The 25,538-nt window shown below is 50.5% G+C and overlaps 1 protein-coding gene across 1 annotated transcript; it reads right to left on the bottom strand.

The window, feature by feature from the left end:
* On the bottom strand, window positions 1-24,867 carry TP53 (tumor protein p53). The gene is made up of 9 exons (XM_060255715.1): window positions 24,763-24,867; window positions 18,335-18,577; window positions 14,703-14,889; window positions 13,142-13,254; window positions 8,211-8,320; window positions 6,689-6,807; window positions 5,589-5,668; window positions 2,165-2,256; window positions 1-91 (listed from the first exon to the last, which is right to left on the bottom strand). Exons 1-9 carry the CDS (start codon window positions 24,865-24,867, stop codon window positions 1-3), a joined length of 1,140 nt encoding a protein of 379 aa, XP_060111698.1.
* Window positions 24,868-25,538: the final 671 nt, after the last annotated feature.

Raw genomic sequence — 25,538 nt, 5'->3', positions numbered from 1 at the left:
CTAGTCCGACCCTCCCGCCTCGTGCTTCAGCATCAGCCTCTTCCCGCTGCACGGCACGGGTACTCTGCTCCGCTTCCGGATCTTCGAGGTCCTGGGCGTAGGAAAAAAAAAAAGAGAGCAAGAAAGAGGAAGATGATGAAGAAGATATTGGATTTATATCCCGCCCTCCACTCCGAAGAGTCTCAGAGCGGCTCACAATCTCCTTTCCCTTCCTCCCCCACAACAGACACCCTGTGAGGTAGATGAAGATGTTGGATTTATATCCCGCCCTCCACTCCAAAGAGTCTCAGAGTGGCTCACAATCTCTATCCATGTCTGTTAGCCGCCCTGAGCCCGCTTCGGCGGGGGAGGGCGGGATATAAAAATAAAGTTATTATTATTATATTATTCCGTTCCTCCCCCACAACAGACACCCTGTGAGGTAGATGAAGATATTGGATTTATATCCCACCCTCCACTCTGAAGAGTCTCAGAGCGGCTCACAATCTCCTTTACCTTCCCCCTCCCCACAACAGACACCCTGTGAGGTGGGTGGGGCTGAGAGAGCTCTCCCAGAAGCTGCCCTTTTAAGGACAGAGACTCAGAGCGGCCTGCAATCTCCTTTGCCTTCCTCTCCCACAACAGACACCCTGTGAGGTAGGTGGGGCTGGAGAGGGCTCTCACAGCAGCTGCCCTTTCAAGGACAACCTCTGCCAGAGCTATGGCTGACCCAAGGCCATGCTAGCAGGTGCAAGTGGAGGAGTAGGGAATCAAACCCGGTTCTCCCAGATAAGAGTCCGCACACTTAACCAGTACACCAAACTGGCTCTCACAATCTCCTTTATCTTCCTCCCCTACAACAGACACCCTGTGAGGTGGGTGGGGCTGGAAAGGGCTCTCACAGCCGCTGCCCTTTCAAGGACAACCTCTGCCAGAGCTATGGCTGACCCAAAGCCATGCTAGCAGGTGCAAGTGGAGGAGTAGGGAATCAAACCCGGTTCTCCCAGATAAGAGTCTGCACACTTAACCACTACAACAAACTGGCTCTCCGTTTACAGAAGAAGAAAGGAAAAGAAATCTAAAAAACAACTGTGTCAAAAATACAAGATACAATTTAACAAATTTACAAAAATCTATATATTAAATTGTGCAAAAGCATCCAAAAGACATCCCATTCCAAAGACATAAATCACAGAGAGAGCATAAAGTCCCAAGCAAAAACACAGTTCCCAGAGATGACTCTGGAAAATTCCAAAAGTCTATAAGGAGCATTACTACTCTGAAATAAACTCCAAACGGAGTCCTTCCATTGATGTCGGCTTCCGAAGGAGAAATCTTCCGGAGGTCCCCTTTAAGTGCTTAATCGATACCAGCTGTGACTTGTCCTTCTAGGACACCGATTCTCTGGTGTGGTCAAACCGTCAATTGAAATATACAATATGGGCGTTTGAGAGAAGCCGATCTGAGGACCTTGTCAGGTTGTATTAAGTGTTGTATTTATATTTTATTGTTTAATTTGGACTATTGTTCGTTGCATTATTGTTGTCACATTTGGTCTTATTACACAGCTGGCTTGTGAAGAAGCTGCAAATGCAGCGGAATGCGATTTAAGCCCGTGATTGCGTGAAGGCAAGACTTTCTCCTTTCGGAAGCCGACATCAGTGGAAGGACTCAGTTTGGAATTTACTTCCGAGTAGTAATACTCCTTATAGACTTTTTGGGAATTTTCCGGAGTCAACCTTGGGAACTGTGTTTTTGCTTGGGACTTTATGCCCTCTCTGTGATTTATGTCTTTGGATCGTCTTTTGGATTCTTTTCCACAATTTAATATATAGATTTTTGTGAATTTGCTAAATTGTATCTTGTATTTTTGACACAGTTGTTTTTTTAGATTTCTGTTTACACTGTGTTGCCACTGTTTACTCTGTCTGTCTCTGTTACAGAAGAAGCCGCTGAAGCAGACGCAGGACCCGAGGCAGCGAGCCCAGCTGCGTCTGGCCGGGGCAAAGACTTCAGGAGAGAAAAGCCCGCCCTGGATGGGGGCGGGGCAAACCTGCTCGGGGACCACCACCCCCCCCGCTAAAGTTGCTCCTCCCCAAACCACCCAGGCTTCTCCAGGTGAGGGTGGGGCCTTTGTTTTAGCTCCTCCCTGCCGGGAAGAAGGGAAATCAGGTTTTTCACTCACCCTTTCCCTGGTTTGAGGCTCTCCTGTGCGTCTTTGAACTCCAGGGCTTCGTTCAGCTTCTTAAACATGATAAACCGGTCCCATCCCTTGATCTAGGATGGAAGAGAGGGGGAAACACGCCGGCTAAATGGTGTGTGTGAGGGGCGGGGGGAACCGTGGTCCACCTTCAGCCTCCTATTCCCGTTGGGGGTGCAGACATTTGTGGAGTACCACCCCAAATGGCTCGGAGATCTCAAGACTTGTCTGGGGAAGAAGAAAACTCTGGCCCTGCCTGCTCTATCATCTTGGCACCTGACCGCCAACTACTGTCAAGGCTGCTTAAAACTCTGGTCAAGTCTGTGTCTCAACTTTGGTTCAGGGGAAAAGCACCCTGGGTAAAGCCATACTGTATTCCATTGCTGCTAGCTTGAACTCTCCTCACCCCCCCTCCTTTCTTTTGTTATGTAGTATTGCTTTGAAATGGGAATATGTGAACACTTTATCTGAGCCTTCTCAGGCTAGGCACCGGGGGAGGTTGGAGCCACCGGTGCTCAAGGCCAAAAGCGGCCTGAGAAAGAAATTGTAACATCAATGTGTGAATGTGCCCTGCATAGTACCCCCTCCCTCAAGAATCCCTTTGAAGTGCACCTTATATGATAGCATTCTACTGTATGATCTTTAGTCTTTCAAACTTACTGTAGTCGAGAACTATGATGTCAATAAACTAGTTACTTTGTTTCAACGAAGACTCGTTATTGAATCAGCCGACTTGACAACTACTGCACAGACGCAGTATTTTGTTAACATGGGAAGAGGGATTTCGATGAGGATTGTTTCTTTGTGACTGTATTTGGCTTTGCATTATTCTGTGTACCCGAGAGAGAGAGAGAGCGCAGACGAAGGTTGTGAAACCGCCACAAAGGTCTCGACTTGGCAAGTTCTCTCATCCTCTCCTGTGATCTTTTCCTGTGGGATTGCTGTCTATTTCTACTGGCTTGGAATCTCCAGTAACACCCCCGGGAGAACACTGGAAATTTCTTTTCCCTTTATTACGTGCACGGCATCGTCTAAAAAAACTTTCCACTTTAAAGAGACAGTTCAGTATGCCACAGGACTACGGAAGCTATTTGTCCCTGATTTTTTAAAAGCTGTACTTGGTGTGAGAAGGTGTTCGCGGAAAGCAAATGACGATAGCTTGCTTAGCGTTTAAACTATCGTTTATTTCGGTGATTCTTCTCTATTTTGTATTATCTACACACCGAAACTGTTATGGCAGGGGTGGCCAACGGTAGCTCTCCAGATGTTTTTTGCCTACAACTCCAATGGCTAGGGCTGATGGGGAGTTGTAGGCAAAAAACATCTGGAGAGCTACCATTGGCCACCCCGTGTTATGGTGTTTTTGCTCCATCATCTTGGCACCTGACTGCCAACCACTACACAGAATCAAGGGCTTTCCCTTCCCCTCCCTGCCTGGTACCCAGAGCTTCTGCGTGACATTCCTGCAAGCAACCCGTGCTGTCCTGCGTGCGAGAGGAATCCTTACCTGCCAGCCAATAAGGAGTTGCTGGCCCTCCAAAGAATCACAGAGTCATAAGAGTTGGAAGGGACCTCCAGGGTCTTCTAGTCCAACCTTAAATTGCTGAGCAGACGGGTTAAAACGGATAACAGGAAGTCCTTCTTCACCCAAAGGGTGAAGAACATGTGGAATTCACTGCCACAGGAGGTGGTGGCGGCCACAAGCATAGCCAGCTTCAAGAGGGGATTGGATAAAAATATGGAGCAGAGGTCCATCAGTGGCTATTAGCCACAGTGTGTATATATATGTGTGTATACACACATGCACACATATATTGGCCACTGTGTGACACAGAGTGTTGGACTGAATGGGCCGTTGGCCTGATCTAACATGGCTTCTCTTATGTTCTTAACCTCCTGCACAGTGTAAGAAATTCACAAACACCTTCCCCCCACACACACACATATCCCCAGTGCCCAGAAGATGGCAAAACCCTCCAGGATTCCTTGCCAAACTGGCCTGGAGAAAAACTGCTAACTGAACCCAAAGTGCCAATCGGCATTTCCCTGGGTGTGTAAGAAAGGGCCACGAGAACTAAGCACTGATGCGACCCTTCCTGCCCTCCTTCTCATGATCTGCCCAAGTCACAGAATCAGCATGGCTGTGAGATGGCCATCCAGCCTCTGCTTAAAAACTTCAGAAGGAGAGCCCACCACCTCCTGAGGAGGAAGCCTGTTCCACTGAGGAACCGCTCTGTCAGGAAGTTCTTCCTAACGTTTAGCCGGAAACTCTTCTGATTTAATTTCAACCCCTTGGTTCTGGTCCTACCTTCTGGGGACACAGAAAACAGTTCTGCACCATCCTCTATAGCAGTGTTTCCCATTTGCAGGGTCGCAACCCGGCACCGGGCCATGGACGCCTCAATTCCAGGTCACAAGAAAAGCCAAATCTAGCCCCGCCCGCAGCAAAGCATGAGCTCTGCTCTGGTTACTTCTTTCTCCCATCTCTCTGTTGTGCAGAGAAAAGCTAGTCTTGAAGACTGACTTAGGCTGCAAAACCTGAGCTCCGTTTTCTTTTCCTTCCTTCCCCCATCTCTGTGACACAATTCCTCTTGCCTGGCTCCACCCCCAAAGTCTCCTGGCTCCACCCTCAAAGTTTAGTGGGCCACGAAGGAGAAGTGTAAAAATAACCGGGCCATGGGGGAAAAAAAAGTTTGGGAAACCCTGCTCTCGAGGACAGCCCTTCAAGTACTTGAAGATGGTGATCGGATCACCTCTCGGCCGCCTCCTCTCCAGGCTAAACCTGCCCAGCTCCTTCAGCCTTTTCTTGTAGGACTTGATCTTCAGACCCCTCACCATCTTCGTCGCCCTCCTCTGGACCCGTTCCAGCTTGTCTATATCCCTTTTTCAGGGCTTTTGTTTTGTAACAGGAACTCCTTTGCATATTAGACCACACCCCTGATGTAGCCAATCCTCCAAGAGCTTACAGGGCTCTTCTTACAGGGCCTACTGTAAGCTCTGGGAGGATTGGCTACATCAGGGGGTGTGGCCTAGGAGTGGAATTCTAGCAGGAACTCCTTTGCATATTAGACCACACCCCTGATGTAGCCAGTCCTTCAAGAGCTTACAGGGTTCTTAGTACAGGGCCTACTATAAGCTCTTGGAGGACTGGCTACATCAGGGGGTGTGTGGCCTAATATGCAAAGGAGTTCCTACTACAAAAAAAAGCCCAGCCCTTTTTTAATGGTGCCCACAACTGAACACAAGACTCCAGGTGAGGTCTAAGCAGAGAAGAATAACGCGATACCATCGCTTTGCATGATCTGGACACTATAGTTCTGTCGATACAGCCCCAAATCGCCTTTGCCTTTTTAGCTACCGCATCACACTGTTGACTCGAGAGAAGGCGATGCAGGCAAAATAAGCTCACCTCGAGGTTGTAGGTGCCTTCAGTATTGCTGGAGGTCCCCGCAGTGGGCTTCTTCTCGGACCCGTTCTTGCCTGGAGCCCCTGCTGGAGAGAGAACCCAGAACAGCACCTTGCTGGATCCAGCCCACAGGGTCTCTCTCCCCCCATCCCTAAGCCCCACAGAAGCACGCCAGCCCTGGAAGCTGGCAAGCCGCGCTAGCCGTAGGCAACAGTGCCCACGGCTACTGCCACGTCCTGGGGCCAAAACAGGCACGTTTGTTCTGTGTTGTAGGAGCTTCCTTTCTATGCCCAGAATCTGCAGCACAAATTCGAGGATTGTCCAGAAGAGAGAGCAAGAGGAAGCAGCTGGGTTCTCCATGCAGGGCAGAATGCCTAAAGCTCTTGCCGTCAGGTGGGTGCAATCGCATACGTCCATGGAGGTCGTCTTGCCACCACCCCCACCCACTGCCTGTTTGGACGCTACACTCTAGTCCACTGGCCCCCAGCGAGGCGCCCACTAACATCTTTCTTGGCACCCACCAAGTGTTTTTAGGAAAGGGGTGGGCCCAGGTGGGGGCTTCTGCCCAGGAAGACTTCTGATTGGCCGTGCATAGCCTTAAAAATGTTGCTTTGGCAGCACAAGGATCTTCACTGCGACTGAATTTAAGCTGTGGCAGCCATTTTGTGGCTGGCTCCACCTCCTACAGCAGCCATTTTGTGGCTGCCTCCGCCTCCTGCGGCGGCCATTTTGCAGCTACCTCTGCCTCCTGCAGCAGGCATTTTGTGGCTGCCTCCACCTCCTGCAGTGACCATTTGTGTGGCTGCCTCCACCTCCTGCAGCGGCCATTTTGTGGCTGCCTCCGCCTCCTGCGGTGGCCATTTTGTGGCTGCCTCCGCCTCCTGCGGCGGCCGTTTTGTGGCTGCACTCACCACACTATGTCAGAAATGCCAAAGATTCCAGCAGGCTCAAAAAAGTTTTTGACCCCTGCTTCAGGCTCTGCCTTCCCTCTACAGCCCAACCCCATCCCTCTCGCCTGGTCCCTCCTTTCCTAAGCAGTCTTCCCCCCGGTGCACTCTGGGGCCCCACAGACCCACAACCCAACACCCCTTTCCAAGTATTACCCTTTTTGGACCGTTCCCCACGAGTGGCTTTATGGAAGTTCTCTTCCTCCGTCTTGCGGTCCCGGCCAGGGCAGGCACAAACCCGGACTTCGAAGCAGCGGCGGCCGAGCAGCTGCCCTCTGTTGGGGGTGGGCAAGAGGGAGGGGGCCGTGGCAGAAAGAGGGGAGATTCTTAACACGCTGCAGAACAGAAAAACTCCAGGGCCTTCCTCAAAAGGTCCGGTCCCGTCAAACGTACATTGATGAGTCAGGACAACATTCACGACAAGGCCCTAGTGGGCGGCCTCTTATCGAGGCCATGGGGGTTTTCCTCAGCAACCCCTTTGGGGTGGATGATGCCTCCCTTGTGGAGAAACGCCCCCCCATGAACTGCCTCTCCCCTATATATCCCACCTTTCCTTTTGGTTCAAGAAGCTTACAACAACAGTTATAACCAGGGGTGGCCAAATTGTGGCTCAGGAGCCACGTGGGGCTCTTTCGCACATACGTGTGGCTCTCGAAACCCCCAACGCCCCATTGGCTGGCAGCTTGGAGAATGCATTTAAAGTTGCTTTCTTTCCACCTCTCCCCCATCTATTTGCTTTTTTTCCACCTTCCTTCCTTCCTTCCATCTTATGGCTCTCCAACACCTGACGTTCATGTCTTGCGGCTCTCAAACACCTGATGTCTGTTCTGCGTGGCTCTTATGTTAAGCAGGTTTGGTCGCCCCTGGTTAAAACCATCTACAGCCAGATCCAAAAATTAAACAGCAAATCCCAAATTTCCCCCAAAAGATGCCAAGTCCCCTGGGGAGGGGCTTTTGACCTTGCGAAGGTCAAACTTCCAGAACACTTCTGTGAAACCCGTTCTGGATTTGTCCCACTAAAGCGGGGGCTGTGAGCCACACAGAAGAAATCAGATGTTTGAGACCCGCAAGACATGAATGTCAGCAGTAGGGAGGGAGGAAGGGAGGGAGAGAGGGAGGAAGGGAGGGAGAGAGGGAGGGAGGGAGGGAAGAAGGGAGGGAGGGAAGGAAGGGAGAGAGGGAGGGAGGGAGGAAAGAAGGGAGGGTGGAAAGAAGGAAGGGAGCGAGGGAGAGAGGGAGGGAAGAAGGAAGGGAGGGAGGGAGAGAGGAAGGGAGGGAGGGAGAAGGAAGGAAGGAAGGCAATAGATGGGGGAGGGAGGTATAGGTGGAAAGAAAGCAACTTTAACTTTAAATGCATTCTCCAAGCTGAAAGCAGGCTTGGCTCGGATAAGTGATTTAAAGAGACAAATGCCTTCTCCAAGCTGGCCAACGAGGTGGTGGGGGCTTCGAGAGCCACACAATATGTGTGGAAGAGCCACGTGTGTCTCCTGAGCCGCAATTTGGCCAGCCCTGCATTAAAGCATCCCCAGGTGCCAACGGTGACCACCTGCCGTAAGCAGAGCTCTGAGTCCCTGCCCCGCCCCACCCCTGGCCCATCCATTTCCTCCCCAGCAAAGGGAAGAGCCTTGCTCCCCCCTGCCCCGCAGCTCAGAAACCCTGTTGGGAGTTGGGGACTCACTGTTGAGATTCCAGTGTGATGATGGTGAGGATGGGGCGCCGGTTCATGCCCCCCGGGCAGGAGCTATTGCACATGAAGTTGTAGAGGACGGTGCTGCACTCCGACCCAACCTGTGAGGCAAAAAAGGGAGGACTAAGAAGACACGGGTGCAGAACCTTCAGAAAGGCGGTGGCCCCGGCGAAAAGGAGGGAGGGCCAGAAAAAATCACGCCCCGCTGGATGAGAGTGACGGCTCAGTTAGCCTACGAGAGGCAAGCAAACGCCTCCAAAGGCTCCCAGGCCTCCCAGCGACTGGCAGTGAGGTAGACTGCTCCTGAACTAGGAGGCTCCATCAGAGGTCCATCAGTGGCTATTAGTGTGTGTATATATATATATATGTGTGTGTGTGTGTGTGTGTGTGTGTGTGTGTGTGTGGGTGTATATATATAATTTTTTTGGCCACTGTGTGACACAGAGCGTTGCACTGGATGGGCCACTGGCCTGATCCAACATGGCTTCTCTTATGTTCTTATGCAGAGTGCAGGACTGGATGGGCCTTTGGCCTGATCCAACATGGCTTCTCTTATGTTCTTATGTGACACAGAGTGTTGGACTGGATGGGCCTTTGGCCTGATCCAACATGGCTTCTCTTATGTTCTTATGTGACACAGTGTTGGACTGGATGGGCCTTTGGCCTGATCCAACATGGCTTCTCTTATGTTCTTATGTGACACAGAGTGTTGGACTGGATGGGCCACTGGCCTGATCCAACATGTTATGTTCTCTTATGTTCTTATGGCTCCAGCCACTCATCCTCCATCAATTTTTTTCCAACCGACACTTAAAATGGTCGAACCCAGCACTCCCTTCCTGTGACAGTGAGGGCCACCGGTTAACTAGCATCAACTAGAAGAGTGTCAAGGATAGCGTTATAATATGTTTTAGTTAATTGTTTTAATTCAGGCTTTTAAGGTTAATTTAATGTTTAATTTAATGTTTCCAATGTAACTGTTTTATTGTTGGTGCACCATGGGGCACCGTATTGTTAGCCGCCCTGAGCCTGCTTCGGCAGGGGAGGGCGGGGTACAAATAAAATTTATTATTATTATTATTATTATTATTAAGCAGACCGAGGGGTGACTGTGCATCAGTGGTAAGAGAAACACTCTGTTTTTTAACGTGTCTCAAATCGTTTTACGTTTTCTAATATAATATAGCCTACAGGATTTAAATCTATTTATACAGCATTACCGTATTTGCCGGCGTATAAGTCGACTGGGCGTATAAGACGACCCCCCAACATTTCCATTCAAAATATAGAGTATCTTTTTGAATTCCTTGCCGGCAGGATCCAAACAGGGCGACGAGAGCAGCAGCTCCCCCGCCTGGCCGCGCGGGCAAAAGAAAGCAGCCATTGGCTTTGCGTGAGGCGCTGTCGCTAGGAAGGCAGCTCGACGAGGCAGCTTCCTCTCCAGCGGAAGCCGCCTCGTCGAGCTGCCTTCCTAGCGACAGCGCCTCACGCAAAGTCAATGGCTGCTTTCTTTTGCTCTTCTCTCGCTGTAACCAAGGCGCAAGGGTCTGTTCCACAGAGGCACCGGGTTGCTTTCCCGACCTCTTCCCTCCATGCACCAGGCGTTCAGCCAGCCCGAGCACCCCCGTCTTGACCGCCACGGAGAGGCACAGGTCGGCGGCTTCCCGCCTCGCAGCCCGGGATCTGCTCTAACGCGTGGGCGGGTTTCCACGTCTTTGAGTTAGAGCCGTTCTTCGGACCTTCGGATTCCCCTTCTTCGCTCCCTCCCTCCCTCAGTCTCCGCCCTGCCTGACCCCATTCCCCCGTTTGCTGGGAAAGGGGCCGCGCTGAAGAAGCCCGGCAACACCTGTCCCTGCCTCGCTACGGCTGTTCATCTGATGGCGTCTCACCACGGATCCTAGACCTGGCTGCCGCTGCACCCGGTGTATAAGACGACTCCCCCACTTGGAGGCATGTTTTTCTGGGCAAAAAAGTCGTCTTGTACGCCGGCAAATACGGTATATTATTAAATCTATTATACAACAGTTATTTTCTCTAGGCTTCCTAAATTGCATTTCTAATTCATTTAAATGAAACACCGCTTATATTAAATCGAATCGATTTTTGAAAGTGCTTGGGGGGGGGGGGATTCTTGCTCTTTTAATAACTTATTTATTTCCACGTATACTTATTTCTGCTACAAGTCTAAATAATTTTATTAGACTTCTGGGAACTATATACTAGGTGTTTTTTTTTTTTAATTATTTGTTCCTGGGGATTGTTGGGTGTAATCGTTTTTAATTAATTATAGAATCGTATTGTTATTGTTAATTAATTATAGAATGTTACTGTCACTGTTTTAGCAGGGTATTTATTTTACTTTCTGTATTAGTATTTTAGCTATGAACAATGAATTAATTACCGTAAATACCTTTTTTGACAATAAAAAAAAAATCACTGATAGGAGACAGAACAAGAAGGCTGAAGGAGATTCAGTGTCTGGGAATTGTTTGGAGCCCAGAAGCCGAAATCCTTATTTCTATCCCAACTGTGAACACTCACCCAGCCACTGACCAAATTGAGGCTTGTTGAGTGTTCCAGCAGCGACACGTCATTGCGGCCCCTTCGATAACACCCCGGATCAGGGCTCCCCTCAGGATACCCGTGAAAGCCAAGGTACCTGCCAACACCTGCCCTGATCCCTGTCAGGTGCTTTTAGAAAGCGGGTGAGGCGGGGGGGGGGGGCTTTTCCCAGCAAGCCTTCTGATTGGCTGACTGGCAGCTGCCTCCACAGCACAAGGATCTTCACTGTGTGACTGAACGGTGGCAGCCATTTTGCGGCCCGCTCCGCCTCCTGAGGCGGCCATTTTACGCCTGCACTCCCCGCACTGCCTCAGAATTTTAGCGGTGCCTGAAGGCTTGACAAAGTTGGGGACCCCAGCCCTGAAGGGCATGGAAATGGGTCCGAACCAATACTCCCTCTAAGGCAGGCGTGGGGAACCTTTTTTCTGCCAGGGGCCATACGGTTATTTATCATTCGCGGCCCATTAAAAATTATCAACTTAAAAAACAGTGCTCCGCAGGCCAGCAAAATTAATGGAAATAATTGTTGTTCTATTTGAAGGCATGTGGGGAGAGCCTAATCTGGCACACACACAAACACACCTGGCCCGCGGCCCTAGTCAAATGCATAGGCCCAGGGCTTTTTTGTAGAAAAAGCCCAGCAGGAACTCAGTAGCATATTAGACCATGCCCCCTAATATTAGCATATTAGGTCACACACTCATTAGCATATTAGGCCACACCCTCTGGGATAACCAAGTGCAAACTGAACTGTGGCAGTAACTTTTCCAGGCCCTGCAGCAATTCTGGCCAGCCAGCCAGGCCCTGGGGAGGCTGCCGCACAGCACATCTGGGCCCTGTGACCCCTGCCTGGCCCTGGGGAGGCTGCTGCACAGCACGGCTGGGCCCCACAATCCTTGCTGGCCAGCCAGGCCCCAGAGAGGCTGCCACATGGCTCAGTTTGGCCCAGCAATCCCTTAGGGCCACACCAAATGACCGTATACGGCCCTCGGGATGGAGGTTTCCCACCCCCTGCTCTAAGTTATTGAGTTTTGTGAGCAAACATTCTACTTCCCGAGGTACTGGCATTCAAGTTGTGAGCTCCTGCATAAATCAGTTTGCTCTGGGGACATTTTTCCTGAGCTAAGACAAAAATGTGTGAGCCAGAGGCTCAAAAACTGTGAGCTAGCTCACGTTAACTCAACTTAAGGGGAACCCCCGTCCATCCCATGAATGGTGGAGTCTCCCCTGTCTCCTCCGTCAGAGAACACAGTGGGGTATGGGAATCCCAAAAAGGTTCCTGGACACCTGGTTTTCCCAACAGTATGGAGGTTCCACCAAGACTGGGGTAAGTGGAGGTAGACCGGTGCTTTGTTTTTCTTCAAGAACCAGGAAAAAAAGGTAAGTACTCTTTTCTTGGTGGCTCTGTGAGACCGTCATGTTCTTTACTAGTCTGAAGAGGGACCAAGTGCAGAGAAAGAGGTGGACTGGGGGTTTCTGTATTCTACTTGATATCTGTGTGAAACATAACAAACCAAACTTAGAAATGAAGCTTGAGTCTATGACATATGAACATATGAATCTGCCTTATACTGAATCAGACCCCCCTCGGTCCATCAAAGTCAGTCTTGTCTCCTCAGACTGGCAGCAGCTCTCCGGGGTCTCAAGCTGAGGTTTTTCACACCTAATTGCCTGGACCCTTTTTAGTTGGAGATGCCGGGGTTCGAACCTGGGACCTTCTGCTTACCAAGCAGATGCTCTACCACTGAGCCACTGTCCCTCCCCTTAAGTCAGTACTGTCTACTCAGACTGGCAGTGGCTCTCCATGGTCTCCAGCTGAGGTTTTTCACGCCTATTTGCCTGGACCCTTTTTAGTTGGAGATGCCAGTGGAGATCGAACCTGGGACCTTTTGCTTCCCAAGCAGATGCTCTACCACTGAGCCACCATCCCTTCCCTGACCAGCAGTGGCTCTCCAGGGTCTCCAGCTGAGGTTTTCCATGCCTGCTTGCCTGGACCCTTTTTAGTTGGAGATGCCAGAGATTGAACACGGGACCTTTTGCTTACCAAGCAGATGCTCTACCACGGAGCCACCATTCCTCCCTCTCTTGCTCTCTCTTTCTCTCTGGCAAGGAAGTGCCCAGCCCACCATACCCAACAAACGGAAACTTGAGAAAGGGGTCTTGGGGCTCCAGGATTCCCAGCCCCTTAATGTTTCCCCCAACACTCTGTGAGATGGCACCTTTGGGTGCAACCCAAAGCAGAGTTGGGGGACAGTTTCCCCACACCCAGACAAAGTCACTAACTAGAGCCTGGGATGCTGGGTCTCATATGAGCTGCTGTGAAAGAGAAAAAAAACCCAATTTCTTCCCAAACCTCCTACCTGCGGCGCTTCATAAGGAACCACAACGCTGTGGCGCTCGGTGGTCTCGTCAGAGTGGTACTGGGCGTTTTTGTTCCCTTCGATGCGAATTAGGTGCTGAACTGGGATCCCTTCTGCCGGAAGACACATCCAGGGGTGGGGAGAGGAGAAGACAGGGGGCATTTGTAGGACTTCATTCCATCAGATCTGATAACTTTATCCTCAGTCAAGATTCAAAAATCGCTCTAAGGAAGTATCCTCTGAGCATGCACAGAGAGCTCATGCTGCATCCAGCAAGAAACCATAGCCAAATCCATGGATTTGGGGTTATAAGATGTCTTAATTTCCCCTGCCTACCCTATTGTATGCAACTTGGCTCACTTTTTCGAGTCATCTATAAAGCCCCCGCTGGCATGTCAAGGGTGTGGAGAAATGCACACAGGGCCTGAGCAGGGGATGCGACATGAATAGATACCCTCTTTCACCCCAAAGCTCAGCTCAAGCGCCCAAAACATAATGCCCCTAAACATGTGCAGATTTCCTTTCTTTCACCCTGTGACGGAACCGGCCCGATTCTGTCTTCAGACCCAGTCCCGTCAACTCCCTATTGAGTCGCCAACTCCTGGAGGGAGCTATTTCTCCTCCGGCCACTTGGGCTCGCTGCCACCACCTGCTCAGTCTAGGGGTTCAGATTGAGAGGAACAGGACTCCCAATCCCCCTCTCCAGCTATGAGGCCAGGCCTCAAGGCCCTCTGCCACCCAGTACTTGGGTGTCACAGAGACCACAGCACTTCTTCGGGGAACCCCTGGAGGATTGGCACCTTATCCAACTGCATGCCTTCCCCCTTCCCCGGGGCCCCCTTCTTAAAGCAGCGTGGTCTAAAGCACTTGGGGATCTATGTGGTACAGAGTTTGACTGCCAGCATTCAAAACAGCAAAAATATTTATTTAAAAGAGAAAAAGAAAAGAAAAGAAAAGCACAACGAAAACAGTTGCATGTAAAAGGTTAACACAGCACAGCACCCGCACAGCAAACAGCATGACAAAGAAAAGGTGGTTATAAACGCATCCTACTGTCCCTGGTCTAAACTTGCCCTGTCTTGTGGATGACTTACTTGGTCTGACTGCCTGGGGGCCTCCTTTTCCTGAGTAGGCCTATCCCACAGTCAGGAGCCCCCATGCTCACGACCTCCTCCTTTGAGCGCCAGCTGAGGACTGCCCTTCTTCCTGGTTAACTCAAATGCAAAGGACAAAAGAACTTCCTGCCGCTCTAGGAGGCTTTCCCCCTAGAGTTGCTGGTTTGGCTCTGGAAGGGAGGGGGGGTTGGAGGGAGGCTAGGCCAAAGCCTGCTTAGCAGTTTCATGTTCCCTCCCAACTAAGATGGCGTTTCTCCACACACCCCTAAAAACCCACAACCACAAACCTGGGACAAGGCTGAAGGAATTAGTCCCCCTTCTAGAAGCCCTGTCAGGCAATCTAGGATCTTCTGTCCCCTTTCATAGAATCATAGAGTTGGAAGGGACCTCTAGGGTCATCTAGTCCAACCCCCTGCACAATGCAGATGCACAGCGATACTACTCACTTTCTCTGAATTCCAAGGAACGCTCGTGGTTCGGGCAGCGCTTCACCACGTCGGCCACATGCTCCGACTTCTTGTAGACAGCCATGGCCCGGATGACGGAGCCAGGAGGGGGGCAGGAAGAGACCTTCACCAGGACGGGGCAGGTCTTGCTGATCTGGCAGAAAAGCTTATTGAGATCTTCCGAGTACTGCGAGAAAGGGGGGGGGGAAGGTTTGATGATGATGATATTGGATTTATATCCCACCCTCCTCTCTGAATCTCAGAGCGGTCACCATCTCCTTTACCTCCCCACCGCCCACAACAAACACCCTGCGAGGTGAGTGGGGCTGAGAGAGCTCTCCCAGAAGCTGCCCTTTCAAGGACAGAGGCTCAGAGCAGCCTACAATCTCCTTTCCCTTCCTCCCCCACAACAGACACCCTGTGAGGTGGGTGGGGCTGACAGAGCTCTCCCAGAAGCTGCCCTTTCAAGGACAGAGTCTCAGAGTGGCCCACAATCTCCTTTCCCTTCCTCCCCACAACAGACACCCTGTGAAGTGGGTAGGGCTGAGAGAGCTCTTCCAGAAGCTGCCCTTTCAAGGACAGAGTCTCAGAGCAGACTGCAATCTCCTTTCCCTTCCTCCCCCACAACAGACACCCTGTGAGGTGGGTGGGGCTGAGAGAGCTCTTCCAGAAGCTGCCCTTTCAAGGACAGAGGCTCAGAGTGGCCTACAATCTCCTTTCCCTTCCTCCCCCACAACAGACACCCTGTGAGGTGGGTGGAGCTGAGAAAGCTCTCCCAGAAGCTGCCCTTTCAAAGACAGAGTCTCAGAGCAGCCTGCAATCTCCTTTCCCTTTTTCCCCAACAGACACCCTGTGAGGTGGGTGGGGCTAAGAGGACTCTCACAGCAGCTGCCCTTTCAAGAACAACTCCTACGAAAGCTATGGCTGACCCAAGGCCATTCCAGCAGCTGCAAGTGGGGGAGTGGGGAATCAAACCCGGCCCTCCCAGGTAAGATTCCGCGCACTTAACCACTACACCAAACTGGCTCACACCAAACTGGGCCTGGGGGGCGCCTGGCAAGCCTTGTCGAGAACCCAGATGTTCTCCTCCCCCACATCGTCCCCAGTCAATGGAACCTCAGGAGACTATCTAGTATCCCCTGACCATTTTAATGGAAACACCCCTACGGGCATCCCATCCGTTGCAAAGCCCTGCGATTCATACCCTCCCCTCCCCAAATAACACCCCCCAGAGACAGACAGCAAAAGCTCACAGCCCCACACCACCTCCAGCCAGCACCCCCCCAAATTCATGCAAGCCCGTGGATCCAAACCTCCCCACTCCTGTAACACTAACCTCTCTTTCCAAGGGATTAAATTGGGGGGAGAACCGCCACTTGAGGAGCACCTCCTTCATTCTAAGCCTCTCCACACGTTTAAGCCCCTCTGACACATCAGGGCAGAAACAACAGAAAGGACTAGGGCATGCTTGGACTTGCCTAGGAAGGAGGGGGGCCAAGGAGGGAGAGGGGGATTCCATTTCAACAAAGGCCCCCTCCGTTCCTCTTTTAAGGGTGGCAACCAATTGGCGTTTATTTTGCAGAGCTGCTCTTGGAAGACCCAGAAACCTGAGATATAAAAGGCAGGGGGGACCGTTCCACACCCCCAAAGCTCCAAAAAGCACCGGGGAGGGGTAAAAGCAGCAAATGGGGGGGGGGGGAGGACAAAATGCAGAGAAAAGCTCCTGGAAGGCAAAGGGTTAACCGGTTTCTTTTCCTCCCAATTCCCGATGCGTCTCTGTTGCTGCTTCGTTACTGGCAGCCGTGGCCTTAACATGCAAAGAGGGGAAAAAACTGGTAATATCCGGATTCGGAAATAAATTTTTCAGTATTCTGGGTATTACCAAATAGTGGTATTCGGATATATCTGAATATACAGATATATTCGGATATATACGGTATTTGGCTCCCATTATACCCTATGGGCCATTGAAGTCAATGGCAAAATAGAATATATTGGAAGCCACCTGGAAGGAAGGGGGTTTTGATGGTTTTAAAATGTTTTAATAGTGTTTATTGTTTGAAGTTTGATTGTTTAATTGTATTTATTGTCTGAAATTTTGAACTGATTGTTAGCCGCCCCGAGTCTGTTTGCGGAGAGGGCGGGGTATAAATTAAAGGTAATAATAATAATACGGAACAGTTTTTATGGCTCGCATGCTGCCGTGCGCCTTTTAGTTCTGCTCGTTTTGTTCCCTTTATGGGAGGGATGCAAAAAGGCCAAACACTGTGTAGATCTGAAGAGGAATGCTGAGCCCAACGAAAGATAAGAACGGTGCAAAAATAACAGCCCGCAGGCTCAGTTTGGCGCAAGGGAGACAAAAATCAAAGCAAGCTTTTCAAGTTGCGGGTTGCAGAATCTGGATGCTGGGGGGTGAGCTGGGAACGGTTCCCACTGCATCTCTCAGGGGGCTCTCCAAATGCTGAAAGAGGGCCCCGCCCCATTGGGACCCAGGGCTGGCCCTCCCACTAGGCAAACTAGGTGACTGCCTAGAGCGCTGGCCTTCTGGGGGTAACGAATCAGTGCAGGTGGGGAGCACAAGAAGTTAACCTTGCCTAGAGCCAGCTCTGTTGGGACCCATGCCTACAGCTCCTGGAACATGGGGGTTAAGAAGCCAAACTCTGAACCAGAAGCCCCATGATTCAAACCCCATGTGGTCCATAAATCTCCAACTTTGGACTTTGAGAAAATTGGGGTTGAAAGCCACTTAACTAAGCAACGTAAAGACCTTTAAAAAGGTCAAGGTAGTCCCCCTGTGCAAGCACCAGTCGTTTCCGACTGTGGGGTGACGTTGCTTTCACAACGTTTTCACGGCAGACTTTTTTACGGGGTGGTTTGCCATTGCCTTCCCCAATCATTTACCCTTCCCCCCCAGCAAGCTGGGGACTCATTTTACCCACCTCGGAAGGATGGAAGGCCGAGTCAACCTGGAGCCGGCTACCTGAACCAGCTTCTGCTGGGATCAAACTCAGGTCGTGAGCAGAGGGCTCCGACTGCAGTACTGCAGCTTTACCACTCTGCGCCACGAGACTGTAAAGGAAAGGTCCCCTGTGCAAGCACCAGTCGTTTCTGACTCTGGGGTGATGTTGCTTTCACAATGTTTTCACGGCAGACTTTTTATGGGGTGGTTTGCCCTTGCCTTCCCCAGTGGTCTACACTTTCCCCCCAGCAAGCTGGGGACTCATTTTACCAACCTCAGAAGGACGGAAGGCTGAGTCAACCTGGAGCCGGCTATCTGAACCAGCAGTCTACAAATCTGTTGCCTCTCCTACATCTTCTCCCCCCACAACAGACACCCTGTGAGGCGGGTGGGGCTGAGTGAGCTCTGACAGAAGCTGCCCTTTCAAGGACAACTCTGCGAGAGCTATGGCTAACCCATGCCATTCCAGCAGCTGCAAGCGGAGGAGCGGGGAATCGAACCCGGTTCTCTCAGAGAAGAGTCTGCGCACTTCGCCACTACACCAAACTGTGTGAATGTCTGAAAGTTGGCAACTTTTCTCTTCCTAGGAGAAAAGTTCAGACAACAGCTGTCTGGGGCATCTCTATGGTGTTAAACCAAACCCCCATAGCCCTCCCCTCCCCCAACTCCGTACCGTACAAGTCACAGACTTGGCTGTTCCTGACTGCTCAAACATCAGCTCGAAAGAGTGAGCCCCCGCATAGTCTTCGGTGGAGGGGACGGTGGAGGAGGTGGCGAAAACTGTTGCGTCCGGGGTGGGGGCCCCCTCTCTGCCATCCCCCAGTCCGCTGCTGCCCCCTTCCTGTAAGAACTGCGGACAAGGAAACCTCTCTGGGGGTTGCAGCTCCAAGTGGATAGGCAAAGCCATGCACGGGTTCTGATTGAAAGAGGGAAAAAAGAAATTGAACACTTGTCCTCCCAAAAGCAGACGAGCTGCCTAGTCCCAGACACCGGCTTGGATCCAGTAAGGCGATGCACGAGATTTTACGCAACACCTAGCACCTCCTTCCCTAGAATTCATACTTCTCCTCTCCATTTTACAGAACTCTCTCATCCACCCTGCCTGCAGTGTCTAATATGGGTGGGCTACCTTACAGGGCTGTCGTGATCCTGGGGAATGCCTTTGAACATTCTAAAGCAGGGGTGTCGAACATGTAGCCCAGCGCCGAATCTGGCCCCAGAGAGCTCCTATCAGGCCCCCGAGCAACTGGCTGTTATCTGCTTCCTTCTCCCTCTCTCTTGCTTCCTTCTGCATCACAGCTTGCTTTGCAAGGCCTGCTCAATCGCACAGGGAGCTACAGAGCAAAGCTCCTCCCTTGGGGAGGAAGTGGGGGAAAGAGAGCTTGCTTTGCCAGGCTCTCTCAGTTGCGCAGCAGAGCTACTGAGCCAAGCCTCTCTTCCTTCTGTCGGCTGAGGCTCAACAAGCTAGTGAGGTGGATTAGGCTGAGTCTGTGTGTTTGTCTGCGTCCTTTATAAAGTTTATATCTCCGTTATCTGGCATTACAATTTATGACACTCATGCTCCGGCCTGACAAGGTCACATTTATGTCAGATCCGGCCCTCATAACAAATGAACATATGAACCTATGAAGCTGCCTTCTACTGAATCCGACCCTCGGTCCATCCAAGTCAGTACTGTCTACTCAGACTGGCAGCGGCTCTCCAGGGTCTCCAGCTGAGGTTTTTCACGCCTATTTGCCTGGACCCTTTTTAGTTGGAGATGCCGGGGATTGAACCCGGGACCTTCTGCTTACCAAGCAGATGCTCTGCCACTGAGCCACCGTCCCTCCCCAAATGAGTTCAACACCCCTGCTCTAAAGCTTACGGTGCTGTTTTCTTTTTTTTTTAAGAAAGAAAACCGAATTTCCTATCTGCTCTGCAGCACACAAGCAGCAACGCAAACGGCTGTGTGCATCCTTAAACAGCACCCGACTCCTACAGGAAGCTCAACCAAATCCCCCTCCCCAAAAATAATATCCAAGCCAAGGAGATAGAGCAATGCAAAGGTTACAACATCAATACTGAAAAAAAATTATTTAACCCACCCAGAGTCCTCTGGAGAGGGCAAACTATAAATTTAGACACAAAGGAATCAAAATGGGCAGCACTGGAAACGCACCCCCCCGTGCTCCCAGTTCTCCAGCAACACCCTAACCCATTAAGCTATTGCCAATTTTCAAAAGCTAATAAGACCCTCAGCCTAGATACTGACTTGAGAATCACAAAGTTCAGAACACGGAATTGGGCATGTTAACCAGTGCGGTTGTCCATACAGAAGCATAACACTTTAGTCCCTCCCACTTCCTGCGTTATAGACCTGAGGGGAAGGGGGGGGGGTGGATTTTGATCTGCACATAAAATCATAACTAGAATCCAGAGCAAAAGATGGTGAATATCCCCGTGGACATTGGCTCCTCCCACCAAGCGACAGTTGAAGAGGTGAACCTATCAGGAGGTGCCCACCAGTGTTCCCTGGAAGCTGAGTTAGTGTGAGCTAGCTCACCGCTTTTTAGCCTCCGGCTTACACCTTTTTATCTTCGCTCAGGAAAAATGGCCCCAGTGCGAACGGATTTATGCAGCAGCTCGCAACTTTAATGCCGTAGCTCACAAAGTAGATTTTTTTGCTCCACAGCTTAGAGGGAGTATTGGTGCCCACCAATGCTTTTTCTGTTGCTCGCCCAATGTTTTTAGAAAGTGGACGAGGCCAGCGGGGCTACTGCCCAGCAAGGATTCTGATTGGCCCCTGCGGTTTTGTGTGGCGGTGCAGCTATTTTAAAAGGCTGCTTTGGCGGCAGCGACTAGCACAGCGCAAGAATCTTTGCTGTGTGACTGAAGGGCAGCTGCGGCGGCTGCTATGCGGCTGACTCCGCCCCCTGTGGCAGCCGTTTTTGTGGCTCCGCCCACTTACGGGGAGGTACTTGTCGATTTCCTGCATTGTGCAGGGAGTCAGACTAGATGACCCCGGAGGTCCCTTCCAGCTCTGATTCTATGTTGTGTCAGAATCCCAAAAATAGTTGGGGACTCCGGGGCTAGATTTTGATCTAAACACTGTAGAGCAGTCAGTCATTTCCTTCCCACCACTCATGGTACAGCCTCAGCACAGGTTTCCTTGCCCAACTCTGCTCCAGCCCAGTGTATAAACCCACTGCATGAATATCTGAAAGCTCTACCCCAGGGAAAACTTTTCCCTTCCTAGGATGAAAATTCAGACAACAGCTGTCTGCGCATTAAGCCAACCCCCCCCGCCCCCCTCCCCTGCGTACAGCTGAACATATGAAGGTGCCTTCTACTGAATCAGACCCTTGGTCCATCAAAGCCAGTCTTGTCTACTCAGACTGGCAGCAGCTCTCTAGGGTCTCAAGCTGAGGTTTTCCACGCCTATTTGCCTGGACCCTTTTTAGTTGGAGATGCCGGGGATTGAACCTGGGACCTTCTGCTTACCAAGCAGATGCTCTGCCACTGAGCTACCGTCTCTCCCCTTAAGTCAGTACTGTCTACTCAGACTGGCAGCGGCTCTCCAGGGTCCCAAGCTGAGGTTTTCCACGCCTATTTGCCTGGACCCTTTTTAGTTGGAGATGCCGGGGATTGAACTTGGGACCTTCTGCTTACCAAGCAGATGCTCTACCACTGACCCACCGTCCCTCCCCCATTGATTTTTCCAAAGCAATTTCTCGACTGCTCGAACATCACCTCAAAATACTGATCCCTGGCGTAGTCTTCCAGGGAGGGGACGGTGGGGGAGGTGGGGAAAACCATCGTATCCAGGGCAGCGGTCCCCTCTCTGACTCCCCCCAGCCCACCGCTGCCCCCTTGCTCTCCAAAGGACAGATCAGGAAGTTCCTCTTGGAGTGGCAGATCGAAATTCATCTCCAGCGCCTCGCTCGTTTGCTGAATGAAAGAGGCGGGGGAAAAAAAGAAATTAAACTTTCTCATCCTCAAAGCAATGTCCAGCTTACCCCAGGCACCCGCTTGAATCCGGCGATGCGATGCGCAAGCTGGAAACATAAACCGACTTAGCACTATTCCGCCAGTGCAAGGCCTTGTGCAGCACCGGGCACTTCCCTCTGTATATTTCATTATTTACTTCATTTATACTCTAGATCAGGGACGATGGGACGGTGGCTCAGTGGTAGAGCATCTGCCTGGTAAGCAGAAGGTCCCAGGTTCAATCCCCGGCATCTCCAACTAAAAAGGGTCCAGGCAAGGAGGCGTGAAAAACGTCAGCTTGAGACCCTGGAGAGCCACTGCTGGTCAGAGCAGACAGTACTGACTTAAGGGGAGGGACAGTGGCTCAGTGGTAGAGCATCTGCTTGGTAAGCAGGAGGTCCCAGGTTCAATCCCCGGCATCTCCCACTAAAAAGGGTCCAGGCAAATAGGCATGGAAAACCTCAGCTGGAGACCCTGGAGAGCCGCTGCCAGTCTGAGTAGACAATACTGACTTTGATGGACCGAGGGTCTGATTCAGTAGAAGGCAGCTTCATATGTTCATCAGGGGTGGCCAAACTGTGGCTCGGGAGCCACATGTGGTTCTTTCACACATGTTGTGTGGCTCTTGAAATCCCTGCTGCTCCAACAGCCAGCTTGGAGAGGGCATTAGAGTTGAAGTTGCTTTCATATGAACATATGAAATCAGACCTGAATCAGAATCAGACCACCCCCTTGGTCCATCGAAGTCAGTCTTGTCTACTCAGACTGGCAGCGGCTCTCCAGGGTCTCAAGCGGAAGTTTTTCTCGCCTACATGCCTGGACCCTTTTTAGTTGGAGATGCTGGGGATTGAACCTGGGGCCTGCTGCTTCCCAAGCAGATGCTCTACCACTGAGCCACCGGCCCTAGCCAAACATATGAAAATATGAAACTGCCTTCTACTGAATCAGACTCCCCTGGGTCCCTCAAAGTCAGTATTGTCTACTCAGACTGGCAGCAGCTCTCCAGGGTCTCAAGCTGAGGTTTCTCACGCCTACTTGCCTGGACCCTTTTTAGTTGGAGATGCCGGGGATTGAACCTGGGACCTTCTGCTTCCCAGGCACATGCTCTACCACTCAGCCACCGGCCCTCCCCTAATATGAACATATGAAGCTGCCTTATACTGAATCAGACCCCTCTTGGTCCATCCAAGTCAGTCTTGTCTACTCTGACTGGTCTGTCTATTCAGACTCTCCAGGGTCTCAAGCTGAGGTTTTTCACACCTACTTGTCTTGACCCTTTTTAGTTGGAGATGCCGGGGACTGAACCTGGGACCTTCTGCTTACCAGGCAGATGCTCTACCACTGAGCCATCGTCCCTTTCTTTCCACCTCTCTCTCCCTCCTCCCACCCCCATCTATATGCCTTCCTTCCTCCTTTGTCTCACAGCTCTCAAACATCTGATGTTCATGTCTTGCGGCTCTCAGACATCTGACATTTATTCTATGAGGCTCTTACATTAAGCAAGTTTGGCCACCCCTGCTCTAGATGGTGAGGGGTCTGGAGACCAAGTCCTATGAAGAACAGCTGAAGGAGCTGGGCATGGTAACCTGGAGAGGAGGCAGTTGAGAGGTGATCGGATCACCATCTTCAAGTACTTGAAGGGCTGTCATCTAGAGGATGCTGTGGAATTGCTTTCTGTGGCCCCGGAAGATAGGACCAGAACTAATGGGTTGAAATTAAATCAAAAGTTTCCAGCTCAACATTAGGAAGAACTTCCTGACCATTAGAGCGGTTCCTCAGTGGAACAGGCTTCCTCAGGAGGTGGTGGGCTCTCCTTCCTTGGAGGTTTTGAAACAGAGGCTAGATGGCCCTCTGACAGCAATGAAGATCCTGTGAATTTAGGGGGAGGGGTTTGTGAGTTTCCTGCATGGTGCAGCGGGTTGGACTAGATGGCCCTAGAGGTCCCTTCCAACTCTATGATTGATTCCTTCCATCCTTCCTTCCTTCCAGCTTCCTCAGGAGGTGGTGGGCTCTCCTTCCTTAGAGGTTTTTAAACAGAGGCTAGACGGCCATCTGACAGCAATGAAAATCCTGTGAATGTAGGGGGAGGAGTTTGTGAGTTTCCTGCATTGTGCAGGGGGTTGGACTAGATCAGGGGTGGCCAATGGTAGCTCTCCAGATGTCTTTTGCCTACAACTCCCATCAGCCCCAGTCAGCATGGCCAATTCAGTGAATTCCACATGTGAATTCCACATGTTAATCACCCTTTGGGTGAAGGAGGACTTCCTTTTATCTGTTTTAACCTGACTGCTCAGCAATTTCATCGAATGCCCACGAGTTCTTGTATTGTGAGAAAGGGAGAAAAGTCCTTCTTTCTCTGCCTTCTCCATCCCATGCATCATCTTGTAAACCCCTATCATGTCACCCCGCAGTCGACGTTCCCCCAAGCTAAAGAGCCCCAAGCGTTTTAACCTTTCTTCATAGGGAAAGTGTTCCAAACCTTAAATCATTCTCATTGCCCTTTTCTCAATGCTATAATATCCTTTTTGAGGTGCGGTGACCAGAATTGCACACAGTATTCCAAAGGAGACCGCACCATCGATTTATACAGGGGCATTATGATACTGGCTGATTTGTTTTCAGTTCCCTTCCTAATAATTCCTTTGGGGTCCGGCATCCATTTTTCTCCAGGCCAGTTTGGCCACAGATCCTGGAGGTTTTTGCCATTTTCTGGGCATAGCCCAGGGGTCACTGGGGAAGGGAAGGGAAGGGAAGGTATTTGTGAGTTTCCTGCATTGTGCAGGGGGTTGGATTAGATGACTGTGGAGATCCCTTCTAACTCCATGATTGTAAGTAGGGATACAGTAAGTCTGACTCGGTGTAAGCGGCTATTCTGCCATCTTGCATTCCTGCTACGGAGCGCCAGAGAAAACAGGTACTGTGTGCAGAATCCAACCCAATATTCACACATTTCCAGGCCCATCTCAGGCTTGATTTTTAAAAAGAGACACCCAGGATCTGAATGGACTACCTAAGCAACTGTTCTAGCATGTTTTAGCAAGAAGGGGTTGGGGGGGTTGTTGTGTTTGCCCGAAGGATTCTCTGTGCCAGTGCCCCCCGCCAGGCTCGGGCCACCCAATTTATGCCCTCACTCACAAACATGTCATGGCTGTTCTGAATCGTGTCCCACAATGCAGAGAACGTCTCGCTGTTCAGCGGCACTTCGACGTCTGAATCCAAAGACTGCTCCATCTCCCCCATCCAGCAGCCTAGAAAGCAGGGGGGAGAAGTTCAGAACAGCACATCATTCAAACATGTATAAAAAGCATTGGTTTTTCCAAAGAACACACCCCCCCCCCACGGCAGAGGTCCCTTTCTTGAATCTGTTCTCTCATCAGGCTTTCCATACTCTACATTCTTTATAAAACATGGTTTTTATTAAGTTTTTTTTCAGATAACTAGAAAACTTAATCATAGAGTAATTCAGCAGTATTTTCATATACAGTGTTGTGATCAGAAGCAATTAATACATAATTATATAGAAAAGATAAGAAAATCATTAATAATATCACTATTGTACAACAACTGATTGTACTTCTTGTTACATGTGATATTACTTATACAGTATCCTATAATTCTCTATAATTATCATGGTTAACAATCTTATTTCTACCAGAACTGTAATGATGTTACAAGGGAGGGCGGGATATAAATAAAAATTTATTATTATTATTATTATTAAGTTCAGGAATTTCTTTTTGAAGAATAAGGTCATCCAAAATCGGGTACCAAACAGTATAGAAGTCAGAATTTTCTAATTCTAGATCTGTTTTTGTCATATCCGTTAGTTTGTCCATAATATAAAGATGCCAGAGTACTCTGTACATTTTCATAGAGTCTTGTGACTTCTTCAAGACCCACATGTTTATCCT

This window comes from Heteronotia binoei, chromosome 15, assembly GCF_032191835.1.
Source record: "Heteronotia binoei isolate CCM8104 ecotype False Entrance Well chromosome 15, APGP_CSIRO_Hbin_v1, whole genome shotgun sequence".
NCBI classification, from domain to species: domain Eukaryota; kingdom Metazoa; phylum Chordata; class Lepidosauria; order Squamata; family Gekkonidae; genus Heteronotia; species Heteronotia binoei.
Note: the sequence above shows the minus strand (reverse complement) of the source record. Positions and strands in the feature narration are given on the sequence as shown.